Source organism: Elaeis guineensis, chromosome 12 (genome assembly GCF_000442705.2).
Source record: "Elaeis guineensis isolate ETL-2024a chromosome 12, EG11, whole genome shotgun sequence".
Lineage (NCBI taxonomy): Eukaryota > Viridiplantae > Streptophyta > Magnoliopsida > Arecales > Arecaceae > Elaeis > Elaeis guineensis.
The window spans coordinates 52,758,603-52,781,747 of NC_026004.2; the positions used below are offsets into that span (position 1 = coordinate 52,758,603).

Genomic DNA, 23,145 nt, shown 5'->3' on the forward strand with positions numbered 1-23,145 from the left:
AGAGGGGGACAAAGGAGAGAGAGGAAGAGAGCATAGGAGGGAGGGAGAGGCGGGAGAGGAAGGAGAAGGAAAGGCCAAGAAGCTTCAACTATAGATGGTAGCTTCAAAAGCCCCCGATTTGGTGATGAACCAAGAAGCTTCAACTATAGATGGTAGCTTCAAAAGCCCCCGATTTGGTGATGAACCAAGAGAGAAGGGGGGAAAGAGAGGGAGAGTCGAGAAGCTTTGACCGTCAACAAAAAGCCTAAGAGCCTCGAATCTAGCAATAGATTGAAAGAGAGAGAGGGGGAGAAAGAGAAAGAGGGGGGGAGAGAGACTCAACTATCATCATTATCGTACATTGTCTCATTGATGGATAGCTTCAAACAAGATTAGGGCATCGAATAGAGCTAGGGAGGCCGGTCAAAGACCAAGGCATCGAAGTCAAATAGAGCCAATCTTTTATAATCAATTTCGATCGGTTGAACCATATCGATAAACCGATCGGTCCAGCTCGGTACACTCTGAATCGACCAGTTCAGCACAGTTAGACAATCCTTATTTAAGAGTGTGTATTCAAACAAAATATAATTGCAAACTGCAAACCAAACATATTTGCTCAACATGTAGTTTATAGTTTGCAGAGCTTGCACATGATTTAAGTCATGGTATTTCGTACTAACCCAAATCGGCCAGTACACCCCATACTGTACCACAGAAAACCAATTCGATTCAAACCGATTTTTCGAAAAATGGCCTGAACCAGACCGAACTGGTTGGTTCAGTACGGTATCGGCCCGAACCATCCGATACCAGACGGTTTGGTCCGATACGGTGCAGTACGGTACCGGTTCGGTCCGGTTTGGCTTGATATTTTTTTTTAGCCGTTGGATGGAATTTTTTTTTGAATTTTTTATTATCGGTACAGAACGGTATGGTATAGTATGGTACGGTACCATACTGTACCGATCAAGAACCGGTACAGGCCTCAGTACCGGTTCCTAAAAACTTGGTTTAAATTAATCAAAATCATGTGCAATGCTTTTACATATCACTTGGGACATTAGAGAAAATTTAGATATTTGGGGACAAGGGGGCTTCTGGGATTAAAATTGATGCATCCTAAAGTTTCCTAGTGCCATGCATCAAGATGCCACTCAACAATGCTGCAGCCAAGGCCAACAAAAAGGGTCTAATAAACCTTAACTTTGAGCAGAAGAAGCTTTAGGTGTATTTGGAGGAGTAGTGGCTTTTGGGCACCAATATATGTTTGCTTTGAGAACCTAACAATCCAGTAGATGATTCCCTTCCTACTTTAACTTAATAGAGACATTACAGATGGCCAATCATCCTTGTTGGGTGACTATGAGTCCGTTATTTGTTTCCTAGTTAGGGGTCCTTCTGTGTCCAATGAGTTTCATCGTAGAGAATTTCAGTCAGCAATTAGATCTAACTTTTAATTCTTTATTAATGTACTCTAATGTCAGCAGAACAGCTGGCTGGTTAAATAAGGGACCTATGGCTGGCTGTTTCAGAATCATATTAGTGACATAAAGAAATATCACAGGCCTCCTTCCCTTTTCTCTTATTCTTTCTTCAGATTCTTTGAGTTCTTTTTTATTTCTTAATTTTCTACTTGTCAATATTTCAATTTTGTACTCGTTGTTCTCCTTTTCCTCTTTCCTATTGCACTAACAGATCTCCAACAGAACAGTCACAGGATTTTATCTCAACTTCAAGCACTTGAGGCAGTTCTAAAATACTTGCAGGGAAAAAGAGAGAATATTCCAAGATAATTGAGATTGTATTCATTCTGAATTAGTATAGCTCTCATAATTGGCTATGAGGCTGCAACAGTTTATTATGGGAGCAGTACATCCTGCCCAATGATGGGTGTGAAGATGAGAGAGAGAAAAAAAGGCTGTATGATCAACGCATAACTCAAGGTTGTGATGTCATTCCAATGACAGCCACAAACCATTTATTAGGAAAATCATGGCTATACGGTCCGAAAGCAACACATAACATTCGATACAATACTTACACCACAATTATCAAGGTATGAGATAGACGTCTACTCCAAACAAGCCCAAAGACCACAATCATGGACCTAATTCTTATGGTTGGACTCAATAGATTCTCGTGCACATTTCATCTGGGGAAAAAGGAATATTTCCTAGTATCATGCATACTTCATGTCTGGAAAAAGGAACATCAGTCTCCAATCTTGGATGGCTGGCAGACCAGTAACCTAAGGCAGTAAATTCATGGAAAAGTACTCTGCAGCAGAAGCAAGTTGTTGCAGTCAGGATCAACCAAAGGGAAATCAGTAGCCTTGTTTCTTGAGATAATGTCACATAAATTTTTTATTTGTCTTATTTATTGTTTTAATCAAATTTAGGAGTACTTTGAGTGTTCAGGGACTTGTAGACATCAATACAAGTTTTGTTTTGATGATCCCATAATCAAATAAATGTTTTAACCTGCAATCGAATTCTAACAGAACTCAAATTAGGGACATTATAGATGGCCAGTCAGTTGTCACATTGGTGATTATTAGTCAGTCATTCATTTCCTAGTCAGCAGTCATTACTTGAGTCAAAAAGACTGACTAATCTCATCGTGAAGAACTTCAATCGCACACGGATCCTCTGCAGTGCACTGCGCGCGCCATCCATCACATGATGGATGGTGCACGTGACCGTGTGTGCGCATGCACGCGACCACGTACAGCCGTCCATTGTGCGATCGACGGTGCAGCACGATGGACGGCACACGCGATGCACCGCACCATGGTGCGGTGCATCGCGGTACCACAGAAGATCTACGTCCAACTTCATTCAGCAATTAGTTCTAACTTCTGTTTACCTAATGATATAAACTAACATGAGTAAAACCCCCTGGCCAGCTTTGTTGGGACCTTTAGAATTTGTGCAGAGAGAATATTAGTGAAAGAAAGAAAGGTCAAAGGGCTCCTTCCTTTGTGCAGTTATTCTTTCTCATATTCTTTTAACATGAGTGGGATCCCCTTGCCTGCTAAATCTAATGGAAGGGACTGCTGGTCAGCTGTGTTGAGATCTTTAGAATTTGTACATAGAGAACACTAGTGAAAGAAAGAAAGGCCACAGGTCTCGTTCCTTTGTTGCATTTATTCTTTCCCGTATTCTTTTTCTTTTTAAATTTCTTTTCCCATCCTTCTTGTTCTTCCTCCTAATATTCTTCTATTTCTTTTGTTTATTTTCTCGATCCTTTACTTCCTCCTTGTTCTCTTTTTCCTCTTTTTTATTGCACTGCATGATACTTTCTACAGGCCCTCCCAATGTTTCATTTTGCAGGTTATTCTCTTATATAAAGTACAATGTTATAATATACTATTTCTGGTACCAAGTGATAAACAGATTACTTGATGACCGATGCTTTGTTGAGCACCACTTCCATTTACCAAAGAATACCTAATGTGTTGAACATAAATCCTAAGATTTATTTGTGTTGTAATCCAACCTGCAGTAGAAATCCAATTGTCAATGCTATGCACCTATCATAAGAACATGTACAAAGAACATCAAATGATAATAAGCAACGAAGTAAATGAACGCATGGTCAAGGGAATGATAAGTAATAATGATAGACGATTAAATTATAGAATGAAATAAAGATAAATGAGGAAAAGCAACAAAACAGTCACAAGCAGACCATTGCCCAAGGACATACTAGTATGACTGCTACCATTGCAGGATTTGGAGAGGGTCAGATGAATGCAACCTTATCGCTCGAACGACGAGGCTGTTTCCATATTTCAGACCCCTGACACAAAGTCACAATTGAGCATGCCACCAAGGCCTGACCTATACATGGACCATTGCTCAAAATTGCACAAATTCAAACCTCCATATATCACCACCAAAGGACTGATCTTAGTGATGACTTGGTACTAGCATCCATGCACTATAAATAGAGGGACAGCTAAGAAGCAAAAGAAGAAGCAAAATCAAGGAAGCAGCAGGAGCAATTAATCAATAACGCAAGCAGATCTCTTATTCACTTGGGCCTAGAGTTTAGGAGGCCATAAAGGAAAGAGGAGAAGATGTCTAAGAGAAAAGAAAAGAAAGAGAGTTGGGACACTGAACTAAGAAAAGAAATACGGAGGCATTTATACAAAAGGCAAAGAGAGGGAAAAGGACATGCTGCAGAAAGAACACAAATAGGATTCTGTGGATGAAACTCCAATTATACACTTGGGGGATTTCGATCAAGTGGTCAGTAATGGTCCCGCTAAAAGAATCAAAAATTTTCCTAATAATCTGATGAAGATAAAATGGGAGTGGAGGATGTCTGAAGGGCTAGTTCTCAGTTATAAAGTATGTTAATTTGAGGCATTCTAGCATGAAGCAAATATTAAACAAGTGACGGGACCAAAGAAACCTTAGGATAAGGCAATCTAATATTCATAATAGATGGAAGCTGTCAGCTATGTTGGCAGTTGCTTCTATATGACACGATTGAGCTTTGAGAAATTGTTGCTTAGCAAGATTTACGTGTTGAAACATTAAATTAGATTTTGTCAAAAATCTTTATTGATTATCTTATACCGCATAAATACATTTATTTGAAAAAAAATAAAATAAGAGTACCCAATCTTCTCAAGCTAGAAATATTTCAAGAAGGACTTTGATACATTTGAGCTTTCCATTAATATGATAGCGTGCTTGGCCAAGAACTACTTGATCCTGTATGCACAACTTTGACTTGCAGCATTTGCAAATATGATTTGGCAGTAAGGAGGCAAAGTAATCAGAACAAGGTTTAGTCAAGGATAGATGGCTGGCAAAGGACAAAGGAAGGAAGATCAGTTACTAAATTGTGAAATTATTTTGTAACAAGGTAGAAAGGAATATGTAGGTAACATGGTCAGAAGGCAAAAAGAACCATTTTGATGTGTTGCTTATGTTAACAAATTAAAGAAACAGATGGAATAGTGGAGAATAGGGAAGCATAACATTCCAAGAAGAAAAGAGTGGCTAATGATGCACATGCTATATAAATAATAATCAATCTAGCCTCTTCCCAACTATGTGAGGTTGGCTTGATGAATCCTTATTCTAGCCTTAAGATACACATGCTATAAAGGAGCTAAAAATCATTTTGAAGGGCCCTGTCAGTTCCAAATTATACATCTTAGCCTTAACTCATCGACTAAAATAAGAATACTGATGGACTTTTTCATAGTATGTGTACACCAAAAAAGCATGCAAGATAATAGATACAAACAAGGCATCTTTCACAAATGCTTTTTATGCCTAGGGGACCTGTCAAACATTGGCTAATTATTTCACTGCAAAACAAATTGTTACAGCAATTTAACAGCTTCGTAAGTACAAAACAACATGAAGCACAGGCCACCTTTATTGGTCAGAATATATGACTTTCCTTTATGTTCTATAATGCATCTGGCCAAATAACAGTGAGTGCCTAATCACGTATGTCACATAACAGCCAATCACCCCCACACTCTTGAACAAGAATCAAAAAGAAAAGGAAATCCTTTAATCATAATAGATCTCCATGGATATTGGTGTGCTACCCCGAACCCATCAAATATGAAACTACATGGATCTTAAAGCATTATAAAAAAATTTAAAAAAATTAAGGCCATCACTTGCTCTGCACGTGCTAGGGAAACAGTGCCATGGAAGGACTCTCGAAGGAGTCTTCCTTCCTCCATCAACATGGACTCCCAATCTCAATGGAAGTCGGATTCTTCCGGCTTCCTTTTTCCCCTCTAGCCCTATTTAAAGGAAGAGGTCTTCTCTCTTCTCTCCATCAAAATTGAGATCCAAATTGAAGGGGATCGCTAGAAATTCTTTGCGGAAGCCTTTAATCATGCTTGCCGAAAATTTGGTTGGAAAGCCAACCGGAGCCCAAGGTAAGTCTCATTCCTCCTCCGTCTCTCTTTTTCCCTCCTTCCCATCACATTAGACAGCGCCACTAGCCACTGGCTTCATCGAAAAATTGAGATAGGAAAGATCCCCTATTTTCCCCCTTGTTTCCATACCTTTTTTGGAGTTTTCCGACGTTGGTGGTCACCACCGACCATCGGTCTGGGTTCTCTGGGTTGCACCACAGCAGCCCCAGCTATCGCCAGCCACCGTCGCACCGACCATGGCCTCGGGTTTGTGGAACAAGGAGGGACCAAAAAGTCTCCTATTTTTGCCAAAGAAGCCACAAGAAGAAAGAAAGAGGAAGAAGAAGAAAAATAGGAAAAGAAAAAAAAAAAAGGGAAAAAAAAAAGAAAAGGAAAAGGAAAAAAGAAAAGAGAAGAGAGAGATTCTATCTCTCCCTTCTCTCTTCCTAGACTTCCATTTTCTCTCTAGAAAGTCTGACTTTCTCTCTCCAGTTTCTCTCTCTAAAAAATATCACTTTCTTTTTCTACTAGTTTCTCTTTCTAAAATTGTCTCTTTGGATTGTCTCTCTTTTGGGATTTTTTTTGGATCTTAGAAAGACCTTCTAATAGCTTTAATAAATACTGATAAAGGGATCTTGATCGTTGACCATCGGACAGTTCATCGGTCCCCACCTTGATCGGACCAAATATCATGAGATTTCATCGTCCATTACATCCTAGTATCCTATCTTGATCCTTAATTTGTAGTTAATCAATTTAATGCCCTCGATTAAAATGACTGGATGTCGAGTGCTACCGCATAACCAATCAGTCTTGTGAAGATCTAGGATTTTTATTTTAAAATAATTATGATTAAGATTGATAAAAGTATAATTTTAGATATTAGATTTCGAAAGAGAATTTTTGAAATTTTGAGAATTTGTTGGAGAGCATGTGACGTAAGTAATAATGTACCTTCTCTAGATTTTTTATTTATATAATATTATTTTAAAAATCAAATAAATATTAATTATGTGATTACTAATCTCATGAAAATATGTTTTGAATAAAATTTGATATAAAATTGTCGTAACTATTTATTGATTTGAAATCATATGTACATATTTTGATTTGATTATGAAATATGTATTATTCTATGAAAGGAATTTGATACGAATCGATTTTGGCTCTCAATCTAACTATATTCTGAACCTTGCCAATTAGGGGTTATGCATTGGCACTCTAAGCTCATGATTATGATTCCAACCCTACCACAAGGTATTAGTATGGTATTGCGGCCCCACCACAGGGTATAAGTATGGCATTCTGGCCCCGCTACAAGATACAAATATGGTATTCCGACCCCACCACAGAGTATAAGTGCGGTATTCTGGCCCGGCCATAGGATATAGTGTGGTCATAGTGAAAAGTTGATGAGTTAAGTAGCATTTGTTTTAATCAGATTTGTGAATATAATTGATTTTCAAAATCAGATATATGAATATGTATATGAATATTTGAAATATACTAACATTACTGAATTTATGTTTTGAAGATGAATTTGATAACATTTGTGCATTGATTAATAATAAATTATATTTTGATATTAGCAACTTGTATTATCACATAAATTATCTAGCCAAGATAATCATTGCTTACTGAACTGTCTAGTTCATTACTTTATATTTTACTATTTTTATAGATTCAAAGATCTAACCTGACTCAGAGATTCAATATGGAATAGCGACGTAGAGGTAGACTTTGATATTTTATTTTAGATTAGGATTTATTGGAATTTGATTCAAGATCATGAAATTTTATTTTATAAAATATTTGATTTAATTATTTGAAAATAAAATTGAATATAAATTATTTGAATTTTAGTCTTCGGTTGCTTTATGATATCGTGATGAGATGCCTTGCATACTTGTAGGGAGAGTCCTCCATAGGTATGCGGCAGTTGTCATGACCTCCGACTCACGATCTCGAGTCGGGGGCGTGACAATTGATCTATCCATATGATTGGGGAAAAAAAAAGCAAATGAAATAAACCATAAGTTACATCATCAGAAGAAGCAAAACACTTTCCAAGGAAGAAAAACATATATATTAAAACAAAGAATATATATATATAAGTTACACTCTTCTCTTGTTATACAGAGAATGATTTCTTTTTTATTAAAACAGAAAGGAAGAAGAAATAAAAAAAGATGGGGGAGTTGAATCTGCCGGAATGATTTGAACCATGTGAACAGTTACTCTTTCCAAAGATGACAAATAAGAAGAAACAGCAAATCGAACGTTAAGCATCCCTAACAACTTCATCCCAACCCAATTCCATCCTACTTCCCGATTGCTTCCCAGTTTGGATCCTGGGTTGCTCCTACATCATAAAATCAACAACCCTATCATATATAGCCTCCAAAATCTTCATGCTAAGTCTGAAAGCAAATTCCTAATATAGTTCTAATATAATTATGCTCAAGTTTTCCTCTATCATATTGCTTGGCAATAAAAAATGGTGCCTGAAGGAAAAAAGTGGCATAGGAGAAGCAATTAAAAGGAATGTTCAAAGCATAACATTTACAAATTTTTAATCATTCCTAGGTCTATGAGGAAACCAAAATTTCCCACAGATTAACTCATTCGAGACCGCCAAGTATTCCGCAGAAATTGGGTCAAAGGATTAACCAGAAAGAGGAAGGGCACTAAATCTTAGCAGTAAATGTTTAACTGTCCGAACTAGGGCAAGTTAACCCAGTTCCCATAATACAATGCCTATAGAAAACAATAAAAGAAATGGAAGGTAAGAAGGGGGAAAAAGAAGAAAACTTTCCTCAGAATCGAATTGGTGGACAGAGAGAGACAAAGGGAAGGAACCTGTCGAGAGATAGCTTCATGGGCGACCATATAGTCCTTGTAGAGAAGGTAGAAACCCCCGATGGATGCGGTCGCGGCGCCCGCGAAGAAGGACGACAGCCTCACTCGGAACATGAACCCCATCGCTCCTTCCGCTTGCTTGCTGCCGGCGCTTTCTCACCACCACGACCAGATGTTCGATCCTTGGTCGGGGGGCTGCAACTTCAGATTTTAGACGCGTGGTTGCACACACTTTCGCACGGTTTCTTTGCCACATACCCATTAACGTGGGCGTCCGTAGCGGGACCAATTCCGGTTCGAGCCTCGACTGCGGTTACGCGGGTTAAGTCTTGCAATCGTACCTGCGTGTATACTTGGCTGTGGCTAGGGGTTCCGGGCCGGCCCGGCATGAGATGGGCCGTGCCTCCCAATTAAAGGTGGGCAACGGACTAAAAATAGGCAACGGACTAGACCGTGGGGGACTCAATCAGGCCCGGCACGAGATGGATCGTGCAAGGTACACCCTATCGACTACAAAGCCGTGCCTAAAAACGAGGTCGGGTTGGGCTGAAATTTTTTAATCTGTGGCCCAAGTCCGGCATGGCCCATAAGAGTCTGGGCTGGCATAACATGATCTCGTGCCAGCCCGACCCTCCTAACATGGCACAGTCCATTTAGGATTTTTAAAAATTTTTTAAAAAATATGCATGAATAAATTAAAAAAATATTGGAGACTAGAGATTTAAATATAAAACCACCTTGTTAGGTGGAAGATTTGGCGTGGATCCTTATCAATTTATTAATAAATATCAAAATAATACAGGAAAGGAGGGTGGCCAGACCTGACCTCCAGAGTACAATGAGGAGGGAGAGGAAAGAAATTGAATTATAGAGGTGACTCATCTCAACAATTAAAAAATTTAATATAATTAATAAAAAAAAGATAAAATCGTATCAGTTTGTCTCTGCTCTCACTGAACTCCTTCAAGATCCTCTTTCTGCTCCCTGCTCTTCTATGCTAGCTTAATAACAATCCTACTAATTGTCGGTCTCGTTTCTGTCATCTTCATCAGAGGATGTAGTAGAATGTCCATCTTTATCTTAAAGCCTCACCTCCGCATCCAATCAATCTTTGAAGTAGAGCAGTATCTCCATCGTCTCACTGGTTATCTGACTTCTCTTTTCGTCAAGAACACACCGACCTATACTAAAAATAGATTTCAATGCTACTGTGGACATCGACATAGCTAAAATATCACGTGCAATAGCAAATAAAATAGGATATTGATTTTTAACACTTCTCCACCAAGCTAATACATCTAGATTATCTATTTGATTTTTATTATATGCAGAATGAAGATCATTACGTAAATAAAATTTTAGTTCACTACTTAAAGCAGATGAAGAAAATGCAGATGAACTGGAAGCATGTGTCTATCTCCTATGTACAATAAAACTAAAACAGATGATGAACGAGAACTACTAGAAGAAGTGATAGAGCTTTGTGCTGGTAATCTAGATCCACCATCATATAATACATAAATATCATAAAGAAGTTTTGTTACTTCAGCTTTAGTGGGTTTACGATCCAGTATCATGTTTTCACAATATGCATCAAGTAAAATTACCATACCACTCAATTTAACTAATGGATTAAATACAATAGCTAAATTATGCATAGGACATACCTTGTTCTAATATTCATTCTATTTAGATTCTATTTATTCAATAATAGATATTAAAACATCATTAAATTTATATTCTATAAATTTTTTACTAATATCAAATGCTTATCGTAAAAATGAACATGAAGTTGGATAATAAATACCAGAAAGAACGTTAGTAGCATTATAAAAAGTAACCAAAAAATTTTTCAAAGTTTTATCTTTAGTCCAATCAGTTTTAGTCAATACAAAATCTAATCCACGGTTATTAATGTATATACTTAATAAGTGTCTATCTGGATGTGCATCATATATCATGGTATATGTTGGATTTCAATGAGTCATTACATCAAGTTTAAATTTTTTAAAATATTTATCATGATCTACACACAGTTACTTAAATTCTTAAAGTGTTACTCTGGAAGCATGAATAAAAGAAGTTGCATTTCTAATTTTGAAAATTACATTTTGGACCATACCCATGCGAGCTTGTACAGAAAGATTTAAGATATGATATGTACATCTAATATGCAATAACTGACCATTTAAAATGGGATGCAATAAGTCCTTCAATAATGTAACAGTATAATTATTATTAGATGCATTGTCAAAAGTAATAGACATGATTTTATTATTAATTCTAAATGAACATATCATTTAGTAAATAATATTTAAAATTTATTATTCAGAATGTGAAAAATCAAAAATACAAAAAGCAAGAATACTTTTATTTAAATTTTAGTCAATATAAATATAATAAGCAGTAATAGAAATAAAATAATTACTATCTACCAATGCTTATCAAATATCAGAAGTTAATGAAGCTTTTGAATTTAAGATAAAGAGAGTTTCCATTAAATTTTATTTTATTGCTAAAAAATTTGCCATAACTATCCTTCTAAAAATACACCTACTAATTCTTTTATAAGCAGACTGTAGGGTTAATTGAATATATTCTTCAAAATTAAAAAAACTTACATAAACTAAAAGGCAGTTCATCCCTTACTATCTATTTAATTAGTATTTTTTTATTTCATGATTATATGCAAAATTACCTATCAGAGTGTTGGATTTTCATGATTTCATGCATGCAAAAATCTTTTAAAATGAGTATGCAGCAAAAATTTAAAAATTCAGATTAAATCTAATTTAATCTAAGCATGCATAAGATCAAATCTTAAAATCATAAACAAGATCATCATATGTGAGATAGGATTCGGATACAGAAATCAAATATAAAAAAATAAATAGAGAATATACCTTGGCATTGATCAATCTTCACCGCAAACTGATGATTATGGATGTCTTTCGAAGGTCTCTTGTAGCCACACAAGTATCCGACCTCTATGGATATCCATACGAGACTCTGATCTGATCAGAAGCTTTTTGATCTCACCGGAGTGCTAGTTTTCTTGCAGAGATCGTATTTTGACAGTTGAAAATTTTTTTTTCTCTTAAGACAATCTTAGAGAAGAAGAAGAAGTAGGAGGATGTTGATCTCTATACTAAAGATCATTAGAAGAATCATTTCTGCTCTTTTCTTCTTAAGACTCATGCACCAAATCTCGATACTAGAGATATAAGAATGTTATCCAATTTTTGGATAAAGAGAAGAAGAGAAACTCATGTCTAAACATAGACAAAAGAGATAGAGAAGAGTCCCCTAACAATCAACATTTGGTTGTTAGTAAGAAAGAAAGGATAAGTATCATACCTCATGCCCTCCCTGTTGGGAATAGTGTCCCAAAGCCAATCGTCAGCCTGTTGACGGTTGTGCTCCTTTTGTATTAGTACATTTATAAATAAATAAAAGTTATTTTGATATTTTTTCATCACAAATATTTCATCTTCTAATGAACTCCTGTGTTGTGGTGAAGTCCTTAGGACTATTTAGACTCGACAAAGGAGAATTTGTCGCTTAGTCCTTAAACATGTTCGCGATCAAATGATACGTAGTTACCAAGGACGACAACGTTTATCGAGCATAGGTCGTTGTGTGCCATATGGATTGGTTGTCCTCATAACCAAAGAGTGTGGAGACACTGGTATGGCATACAAGTGAGATGTAATGGTACATCTGCACTGAACGTGACCAACTCTGGAGCTATTTCTGCTGTCAAGATTTGCTCCGATGGGATATGGGTATAAATATCCCTCCGACCTGAGACCGCCACGGTGACTTGCAAGCAACTCACTACACTTAGGCACTGGACTACCTGAATTTCTAATTCAATGACGGAAGGCTGCTGGGTGTAGTCAAGTACTTGACTTGTCGGTGCATGTGTCAAGATGGGATTGACCACTCCAGTTTAGGAGCTGTGTACAGTCGTGTTTCAATTTAGTAAAATCTTGGCCAGGGTAGTCCTAGTGAGGAGTCACAAGACTAATTGAGTTGAGCACGATTCGGATGATATCATCAGGGTTGACAGTTTAACCCTGAGTCGTCCTAAACACAGGGGTCAAAAGGGATGAATTATACGGTAACCATATTCACGTAGGTTCTGAATATTGCAATTGTGATTATTCGACCTATCCGGTCGTCGGGTACCATTGCTAGATGGTCACTTCGATTAGTACAGAAATTGGTTCCTGTGCTACCGACTTAGGTTCGAACCTGCGGGGTCACACACATTAGAGGTTCCTTTCTGATCTGATGGCTGATTATGAGTCTTATCTATCTGAGACTCTATGATCGAGAATTAGGATTCTCTGATCATGAGTTCCACACATTTTGGATATCGGGGTCAAAATTTTAAATTTCAAATTTTGAATTTGAAATTTGAACTCTTTGATCAGGGTTTCATATCGATGGTCTCTGATGCCTGATTGCCCATCAAATTTGGACTCAATATTTATGAGAGATTTAATTAGTGATTTAATCACTAATTAACTCAATTTGATTGAGTAATTATTTTTGGATCAAGTCCAATTGAATTGGATTCAGTTTGGATTGACCCGATTAGGTTAAATGTTGACCTAATCGCTAAGGTGGTTTAGTCTCTGATTTGATCAGGGGTTAGGTTTAGTTAATTCCTGATTTGATTAGGATTTTATTGAGCCTAATTAAGCCTAATTATATTGGGTTTAATCTGATCTAATTGTGCTTAACCTATTTTAAACTAGGTTGGCTCAATTTGAATCAAACCACCTTGTTTTAAATTCCCTGCGATATCCAACTTTCTTGCACCCATTTGAATTCACGAGAAGAAACTTCTCGTGAAATTTTTCTCACACAAAACCCTTCCCCACGCCCTCATTTGTGCGCCATATGGATGGATAAAATAATTAGTTAGCCATTCAAATTCAAAGCATGTTTGAATTTGAATGGATAACTTATCACTTGCCCCTTCATCCTTATCCATTTTGTGCGCCACATTACTTACACGAGAAAAGATTTCTTGTGAAACATTTTCCATGCACAAAGAGCCACGCCCCTTCTCTTCTCACGTCCAAAAGGATAGGGATAAGTTGGTTTTCGTTTGAATTCAAATTTGATTTGAATTCAAATGTGCAACCACTTATCTTTATCCTCTCACGCGGATAAGACACGTTCGATATTATTTTAAAAAGAGAAGAAAGGTGGGACTGAAGCGAAAATTTAGTGCAGGGGCAAAATGGTAATTTTAAAACTTTTTCAAAATTACTATTTTACAGTAGAATTATTAATTAATCTCATTAATTAATACTAATTAACCCTACACTAGGATCTAAATATGATACAACAGCATGCATTTAAATTTGAAATTCAAATTTGAATCAGTAAACGTTTTACAGTACTGTGTTCAGAACACATCACCTTTTGCGGGTAGTCGATCACCGCAATCTGATCATCGTCGGAGGGCTCTGATCATCACGTCGCAGCCACCCAACTGTCTGGCCTCTGCGGATCGTCCACACGAAGCTCCCGTCTGATCAGCTCCTCACGAATGCTAGTTCGTGATTTCACCCTTTTGATGGCAGATGTTGATCGAACTCCTTCGATCGATGTGTGCTGACTTTTCGGATGCTCCGGATCGTCTGCACAGTTACTTGAGAGGCTGATGGATCTCTCTCTGAAATTTGGTGGACTCACGACACTCGTGGCACACCAATCTCACTTCCCGAACCCTAGGTAGAAACCCTAGGGTACACACCAAAAACCCTGCGCCCAATTTTCTCTCTTTTCTTTCTTTTTCTCTCGGAAGGTTTTGGACCTTCACCTTACGCAGAAGCCTTCCTCACGCCCCAAAGTTTCTCTCCTAATTTTTCTACGCATGTCCCACCTTTCTCCTCTTTTTAAAACAATGTCAAACGTGTCTTATCCGCGTGAGAGGATAAAGACAAGAGGTTACACATTTGAATTCAAATCAAATTTGAATTCAAATGAAAACCAACTTATCCCTATCCTTTTGGGCGTGAGAAGAGAAGGGGCGTGGCTCTTTGTGCGTAGAAAAAGTTTCACGAGAAACCTTTTCTCGTGTAAGTAATGTGGCGCACAAAATGGATAAGAATGAAAGGGCAAGTGATAAGTTATCCATTCAAATTCAAACATGCTTTGAATTTGAATGGCTAACTAATTATTTTATCCATCCATATGGCGCACAAATGAGGATGTGGGAAAGGGTTTTGCATGAGAAAAATTTCACGAGAAGTTTCTTCTCGTGAATTCAAATGGGTGCAAGGAAGTTGGGTGTCGCAGGGAATTTAAAACAAGGTGGTTTGATTCAAATTGAGCCAACCTAGTTTAAAATAGGTTGAGCACAATTAGACCAAATTAAACCCAACATAATTAGGCTTAATTAGGCTTAATAAAATCCTAATCAAATCAGGAATTAACTAAACCTAACCCCTGATCAAATCTGGGACTAAACCACCTTAGCGATTAGGTCAACATTTAACCTAATCGGGTCAATCCAAACTGAATCCAATTCAATTGGACTTGATCCAAAAATAATTACTCAATCAAATTGAGTTAATTAGTGATTAAATCACTAATTAAACCTCTCATAAATGTTGAGTCCAAATCCGATGGGCAATCAGGCATCAGAGACCATCGATATGAAACCCTGATCAAAGAGTTCAAATTTCAAATTCAAAATTCGAAATTCAAAATTTTGACCCCGGTACCCAAAATGTGTGGAACTCATGATTAGAGAATCCTAATTCTCAATCATAGAGTTCCAGATAGATAAGACTCATAATCAGCCATCAGATCAGAAAGGAACCTCTAATGTGTGTGACCCCGCAGGTTCGAACCTAAGCCGGTAGCACAGGAACCAATTTTTGTACTAATCAAAGTGACCATCTAGCAATGGTACCCGACGACCGGATAGGTCGAATAATCGCAATCGCAACATTCAGAACCTACGTGAATATGGTTACCGTATAATTCATCCCTTTTGACCCCTGTGTTTAGGATGACTCAGGGTTAAACTGTCAACCCTGATGATATCATCCGAATCGTGCTCAACTCAATTAGTCCTGTGACTCCTCATTAGGACTACCCTGGCCAAGGTTTTGCTAAATTGAAACACGACTGTACACAGCTCCTAAACTGGAGTGGTCAATCCCATCTTGACACACGCACCGACAAGTCAAGTACTTGACTACACCCAGCAACCTTCCGTCACTGAATTAGAAATTCAGATAGTCCAGTGCCTAAGTGCAGTGAGTTGCTTGCAAGTCACCGTGGCGGTCTCAGGTCGGAGGGACATTTATACCCATATCCCATCGGAGCAAATCTTGACAGCAGAAATAGCTCCGGAGTTGGTCACGTTCAGTGCAGATGTACCATTACATCTCACCTGTATGCCATACCAGTGTCTCCACACTCTTTGGTTATGAGGACAACCAACCCATATGGCACACAACGACCTATGCTCGATAAATATTATCGTCCTTGGTAACAACGTATCATTTGGTCGCGAACATGTTTAAGGACTAAACGACAAATCCTCCTTTGTCGAGTCTAAATAGTCCTAAGGACTTCACCACAACACAAGAGTTCATTAGAAGATGAAACATTTATGATGAAAAAATATTAAAATAACTTTTATTTATTTATAATTCATGTACTAATACAAAAGGAGCACAACCGTCAACAGGCTGACGATTGGCTTTGTGACACTATTCCCAACAATCTTCCACTTGGCCTAAAGCCTATCGGTGCAGTATCTAATACCCATCTTCGACTTGTAGTCGTTGAACTCCTTCACCGCAATGGCTTTAGTGAATGGGTCGGCCAGATTCTCCTTTCCGTCGATCTTCTGAAGGTCGACGTCACCTCGATCCACGATCTCCCGGATGAGATGGTAGCGGCGCAGAATATGCTTCGTCTGCTGGTGTGCCTTTGGTTCCTTCGCCTGAGCAATGGCTCTAGAGCTGTCGCAGTAGAGCAGAACTGGACCAACAAGGGAGGGTGCTACTCCGAGCTCGGTGATGAATTTTCTCAGCCACACTGCTTCTTTGGCAGCATCTGATGCAGCAATATACTCCGCCTCGCATACTGAATCAGCCATAGTGTGCTGCTTGGAACTTTTCCAGCAGACAGCCCCACCATTAAGGGTAAAAATAAATCCTGACACACTCTTGCTATCATCTCGATCAGACTGGAAACTAGAGTCTGTAAACCCTATAGTCTCAAGTCCGATTCACCATATATAAGCCACTGGTCCTTAGTATTTCTCAAATACTTCAGGATGGTTTTAACAACCTTCCAGTGATTCTCTCCTGGATCAGATTGGTATCTACTCACTACCCCTAGTGAGTATGCCACATCTGGTCGTGTACATGTCATGGCATACATGATAGATCCCACTGCCGAAGCATATGGAATCCTACCCATACGCTCTCTCTCTTAAGGTGTTGTCGGACAATCCCTCTTCGAGAGAGAAATTCCATGGCTTATCGGTAGATAGCCTTTCTTGGAATTTTCCATGCTGAACCTTTTCAGCATAGTATCAATGTACGTGGACTGGAATAAGCCAAGCAACTTTTTGGATCTATCCCTATAGATCCTCATCCCTAGGATGTAGAAAGCTTCTCCCAGATCCTTCATGGAGAACTGTGACGATAGCCAAATCTTTATTCCCTGTAATGCAGGGACATCATTTCCGATTAAGAGAATGTCATCCACATACAATACAAGAAATACTACTGCTGGACCATTAGCCCACTTATAAATGCAGGGTTCTTCTCCGTTCTTAACGAAGCCATACGTTTTGATCGTCCTATCAAAATGTATGTTCCAACTCCGAGATGCCTGCTTAAGTCCATAAATGGACCTCTGTAGCTTGCACACCTTAGACTCATCTGTGGATGTGAACCCTTCAGGTTGTATCATATACACCTCTTCGTCCAGCTCTCCGTTTAGGAGAGCTGTCTTCACATCCATCTGCCAGATTTCATAGTCTAGATGGGCAGCTATCGCAAGCATAATCCGAATGGATTTGAGCATTGCCACAGAAGAAAACGTCTCGTCATAGTCTATACCATAACGTTGACGATATCCCTTGGCAACCAGACGGGCTTTATAGGTCTCCACCTTTCCATCTGCGCCCCTCTTCCTTTTGAAGACCCACTTACACCCTATGGGTTTTACTCCTTCGGGTGGGTCAACCAATGTCCACACATCGTTGACCTTCATGGACTCCATTTCGGATTTCATGGCCTCTAGCCATTTCTCAGAGTCAGGTCTCTGCATTGCATCCATTTAGGTGATCGGATCCTCATCGTTTTCATCAAGTTCGATAGGATCACTATCCCAGACCAAGAAACCATAATATCTGTCTGGTTGATGTGGTACTCTACCAGACCGCCTTAAGGGTGCATAATCAATGGGCTCCGGATCTGATCTAATCAAATCCGGTTCAGGTTCAGTAACATGTGTCAGTTTTTCCACCTGTCGAACTTCGTCAAGTTCGACTTTAGAGGCAACAGTTCCTTCACTAAGGAACTCCTTTTCTAAAAAGATTGTCTTAAGGCTGACAAACACCTTTTGCTCATCAGCAAGGTAGAATTAATACCCTTTGGTCTCTTTTGGGTACCCTATAAAATTACACTTGTCAGACCTAGGTCCAAGCTTGTCTGTAATTAAACGTTTAACATAAGCCGGACACCCCCAAACCCTAAGGTGCGAGAGTACTGGCTTACGTCCTATCCATATCTCATATGGCGTTTTGGCTACAGACTTACTCGGAACTCTATTTAGAAGGTAACAAGCCGATTCGAGCGCATATCCCCAGAGGGAGATCGGCAGACCAGCAAACCCCATCATGGATCGAACCATGTCTAACAGGGTCCGATTTCTCCTTTCAGACACACCATTATGCTGTGGTGTTCCAGGAGGAGTCCACTGAGAGAGAATCCCATTCTCCCCTAGATACGTCAGAAACTCATTGGAAAGGTATTCACCTCCTCGATCAGATCGAAGAGTTTTAATACACTTCCCAGTTTGTTTTTCTACCTCATTTCGGAATAGTTTGAACATTTCAAATGATTCCGACTTATGCTTCATTAAATAGACATACCCATACCTAGATAGGTCATCTGTGAAGGTTATGAAGTAGAAAAATCCACCTCTTGCACTTGAGCTCATGGGTCCACATACATCAGAATGTACCAGACCTAAGAGTTCACTGGCTCACTCACCTTTTTCAGTAAAAGGTGACTTGGTCATCTTTCCAAGAAGACAGGACTCACAGGTTGGAAGTGATTCACAATCACTAACTTCAAGAATTCCTTCTTGAGCCAACCTGTTTATCCTGTTCTTATTGATATGACCTAGCCTACAGTGCCAAAGGTAGACTTCTGACACATTATCTATTCTAGAGCATTTACCGAATTTTTGAACCACATTAACAGGCTGTGATAGTAAGTAAATTCCATTATTTAATTGTCCAACAAATATTGTAACACCATTCAAAATGATATTGCAAATATTTTCTTTTATTAAAAAATCATAACCGTACATGGCCAAAAGGCCTACAGAAATAGTATTTAATAAAAAACTTGGATAATAGTGACATTCACTCAGAATTACATTACGAGAATTGATTACAAGACTCATGATTCCTAAAGCTAGAACTGGAACTTTACTTCCATCTCCAACATTCAGGAACCTCTCGCCTTCATCAAATCTCCTACTGACCTGCAGACCCTACATCGAATTACAAATATGATAAGGCTTCCGATATCCAATACCCAGGCAGTAGTATCACAAATCGAAAAGTTGCAAGGAGTTATCATATAATTACCTTGCTTCTTCTTTGGCCTGTTCGGGTCCAGGGAGGCAATGTATTGAGGACAGTTCCTCTTCCAATGCCCGTGCTTCTTGCAAAAGAAGCACTCTGCCTGGCTCTGGTCATGCTTGCGCTTCTTGGTCTGACCCCGTGCTACTGTCCCAGCATGAGATTGTACCTTCTTATTTTTCTTCTTCTTGTTCTTCTTCCCCTTCCCAAAGGGTTGACGACGAGAAGAAGACCCTCCCACTACATTCACCGACTCCTTATGGAGTTGGTGATCCTTCTCAAAGTTCTGCAGCAACCCCAACAATCCGTGGTAGTTTACTGCAGGCTTTGTCATTCGAAAATGAGTAAGAAATGGGAGGAAGGACTTGGGCAAGGAATTAAGGATCGCATCCTTACCGAGCTGCTCGTGCAGAGGAAAGCCCAATTTGCTTAGGCGCTCAATCATCTCGATCATATACAGTACATGATCAGTGACTGAGGCCCCATCCCTCATCCGAGCATTGAAAATAGCATAACTAGTTTTGTGCCTTTCAACGTCGTCAGGCGTGCCAAAGGAGTCGTTCAACATTTGAAGCATCTCCTGTGGCTGGGCGTTCTCAAACCTTCGACTGAACTCATCATTCATTGCTGCCAGCATAATACATCGAACGGTGGTGCGGTCATTGAGCCACTTCAAGTAAGTGTCTCGGATCGCTTTACTAGCGTTCGGAGCTGGCTCCTCAGGTGCTGGATCCGTTACTACATAAATGATCCGTTCATGCTCAAGGACGATTTTCAATTTTCGATACCAGCTATCGAAATTGGGTCCCATGAGCTTGTCATTATCTAATAATGATCGGAGCGACAGGGTAGTGGCCATAGCTGCTTAAAGGAAAACGAGACCTCTATTAGTACATAAATTAATACTAAAGACTTGGACTTTAGTCTAAAATTTTTCCCAATATTTTTACGAACTGGTAGCCTCATCCTCCAATTCGAAAAATTACTTTAATTCCTTAATGGGTACTAGAATCCACACAGACTACACACGAGCCCAACTTTGGTTGGTCAACCCATGTGCATCTATGGATAGGTTCTTAACCAGTTGTTTCTCTAAACAACTTCTAGTAATTTATTTTGCCCCAGAACCTAATCAGTAGGCTTTGGCCTCCACTGAAAAGATCTGGTTAGGTCCAACCATTAACATGACTTAATTTAGTGAATCGGACCAATAAATGATCAGGCCCGACTTTGGCCGGCCATCCTAACCACCATCAGAAAGACTCAATCAAATTATCATATTATGAATAATAATTCCATTAGCCAATGAGCACCAGGCCTTTGGGCCTCCAATGATCATTGAACTAATGGACTCATTATCATTCACTTAATGGGAGGCTATGACTTAGTTATCATTATAACTTAATCATTTTAGGGACCTAATAATTTTGAGGATTTTATTAAAGAATAGTAGAGAAGAAATCATCCAGCCAATTTCAATCCTCCCACTGACTTCACCAAGTCAGATTAAAAAGGATTTAATTAAAACTGGCATTAGGAGCACCTAAATCAGTCATACTAATTTACCTAATGACATGGGTGAGCTCTAATCACCAAGTGATCTAATCAAAATCTAACTTACCAGATTGGCCAGGTAAGTGAGATCAGTGGTGGGGATTTGCCATTAACTCGTCAATGATCGAATCAATGCGAGTAGCTCCCGCTTAAGAACCACTGGTCAAAACTGCCGAACTTACCTTAGACACCAACCGGTTCATTAGTTTTAATTTTGATCAACTTAGTAAATAGAGCTCCACCGCGTAGCCATGAATTAAGTCCATCTTGGTCTAGTTAAAGACATGGACCCATTCAACTACAACTATTGAAGTTGAGTCTAGAGTATCCTTGACCTAATCTAATTCAACTTTTGATTAGATTTGACCAATTACTCCAATTCGTCCATTTTTTAAACTAACCTTAGGTCTAACCCAATTATGGACCTAATTCATCTAACCCATTGACCCAAAAGTTTATACAATTGTCTTAGGTCTTAATTCATAATTCTAGACCTACTAGACAACACTTAATTCTTTTAATTAAGTACTTGGGCTGATGGGTCAGGGTTTGGCATTTCGAAAATAATTTTCAAATTTGAAAGATTTTATTTTCTGTTCACCAAATGTGTTAACTCATTTCACAAATGGGTCAGCACATTTCATAAACAGCAATTCTATTGCTCATTTCATAACATAAAATAACTCAAAATAAATCATAAATTTTCTTTTAGATCTAATCTAACACATTCATGATAAATTTCTTAATTAAGTCATTTCGCTGCTTCATCGGCATAGGATATAATTGCATCGGCACCCCTACCGCCATAGGAGACCCCATCGAATGGGAAGAGAGGGCCTTTAAACCCTACTTTTCTCCTATGACCGGACGGCCATGGCAACCAACCCAATTAGATTACTTGCTACTTGGATCATGTATATCTAAATATACAAATTTCAAAATTTAAATTTTGAATTTCAAATTTCAAATTTCAAATTTTAAATTTTAAATTTGAGATTTCAACCAAATTTCAAAATTTGAATTTTCAATCTTTGAATTTTAAATTTTGAATTTTGAATTTTAAATTTCGAATTTCAAATTTCAAATTTTAAATTTGAGATTTCAACCAAATTTCAAATTTCAAATTTGAATTTGAATTTCAAATTTCAAATTTCAAATTTGAGATTTCAACCAAATTTCAAATTTCAAATTTTGAATTTCAAATTTGAAACTTCTAACAAATTTCAAATTTCAAATTTCAAATCTTTTTGAATTTTGAATTTTGAATTTTGAATTTAAATTTAAACTTATAGATTACACCTTAATCTACGCATGCATATGTATATCATATTCTAGAACCTGCTCTGATACCAATTGAAGCGAAAATTTAGTGCAAGGGTAAAATGATAATTTTAAAATTTTTTCAAAATTACTATTTTACAACGGAATATTAATTAATCTCATTAATTAATACTAATTAACCCTACACTAGGATCTAAATATGATACAACAGCATGCATTTAAATTTGAAATTCAAATTTGAATCAGTAAACGTTTTACAGTACTGTGTTCAGAACACATCACCTTTTGCGGGTAGTCGATCACCGCAATCTGATCACCATCGTAGAGCTTTGATCGTCATGTCACAGCCACCCAACTGTCTGGCCTCTGCGGATCATCCACACGAAGCTCCCGTCTGATCAGCTCCTCACGAATGCTAGTTCGTGATTTCACCTTTTGATGGCAGATGTTGATCGAACTCCTTCAATCGATTGTGTGCCGACTTCTCGGATGCTCTGGATCATCTGCGCAGTTACTTAAGAGGCTGATGGATCTCTCTCTAAAATTGGTGGACTCATGACACTCGTGGCAACCAATCTCACTTCCCGAACCCTAGGTAGAAACCCTAGGGTACACACCAAAAACCTGCGCCCAATTTCTCTCTTTTCTTTCTTTTTCTCTCGGAAGGTTTTGGACCTTCACCTTGCACAGAAGCCTTCCT

General features: G+C 38.4%; 1 protein-coding gene across 3 annotated transcripts in view; it reads right to left on the minus strand.

The window, feature by feature from the left end:
• Positions 1-9,013, minus strand: part of LOC105032661 (uncharacterized) — a 53,999-nt gene extending 44,986 nt beyond the window's left edge. For 2 of the 3 annotated variants that reach the window (XM_010907168.3, XM_010907169.3), the window contains exon 1: positions 8,741-9,013. In XM_010907168.3, coding sequence (XP_010905470.1) covers positions 8,741-8,863 — 123 coding nt within the window. In that variant the 5' untranslated portion in view covers positions 8,864-9,013. The remainder of the gene's footprint in view (positions 1-8,740) is intronic. The other variant, XM_010907167.2, reaches the window with a different exon arrangement.
• Between the last annotated feature and the right edge of the window lie 14,132 nt (positions 9,014-23,145).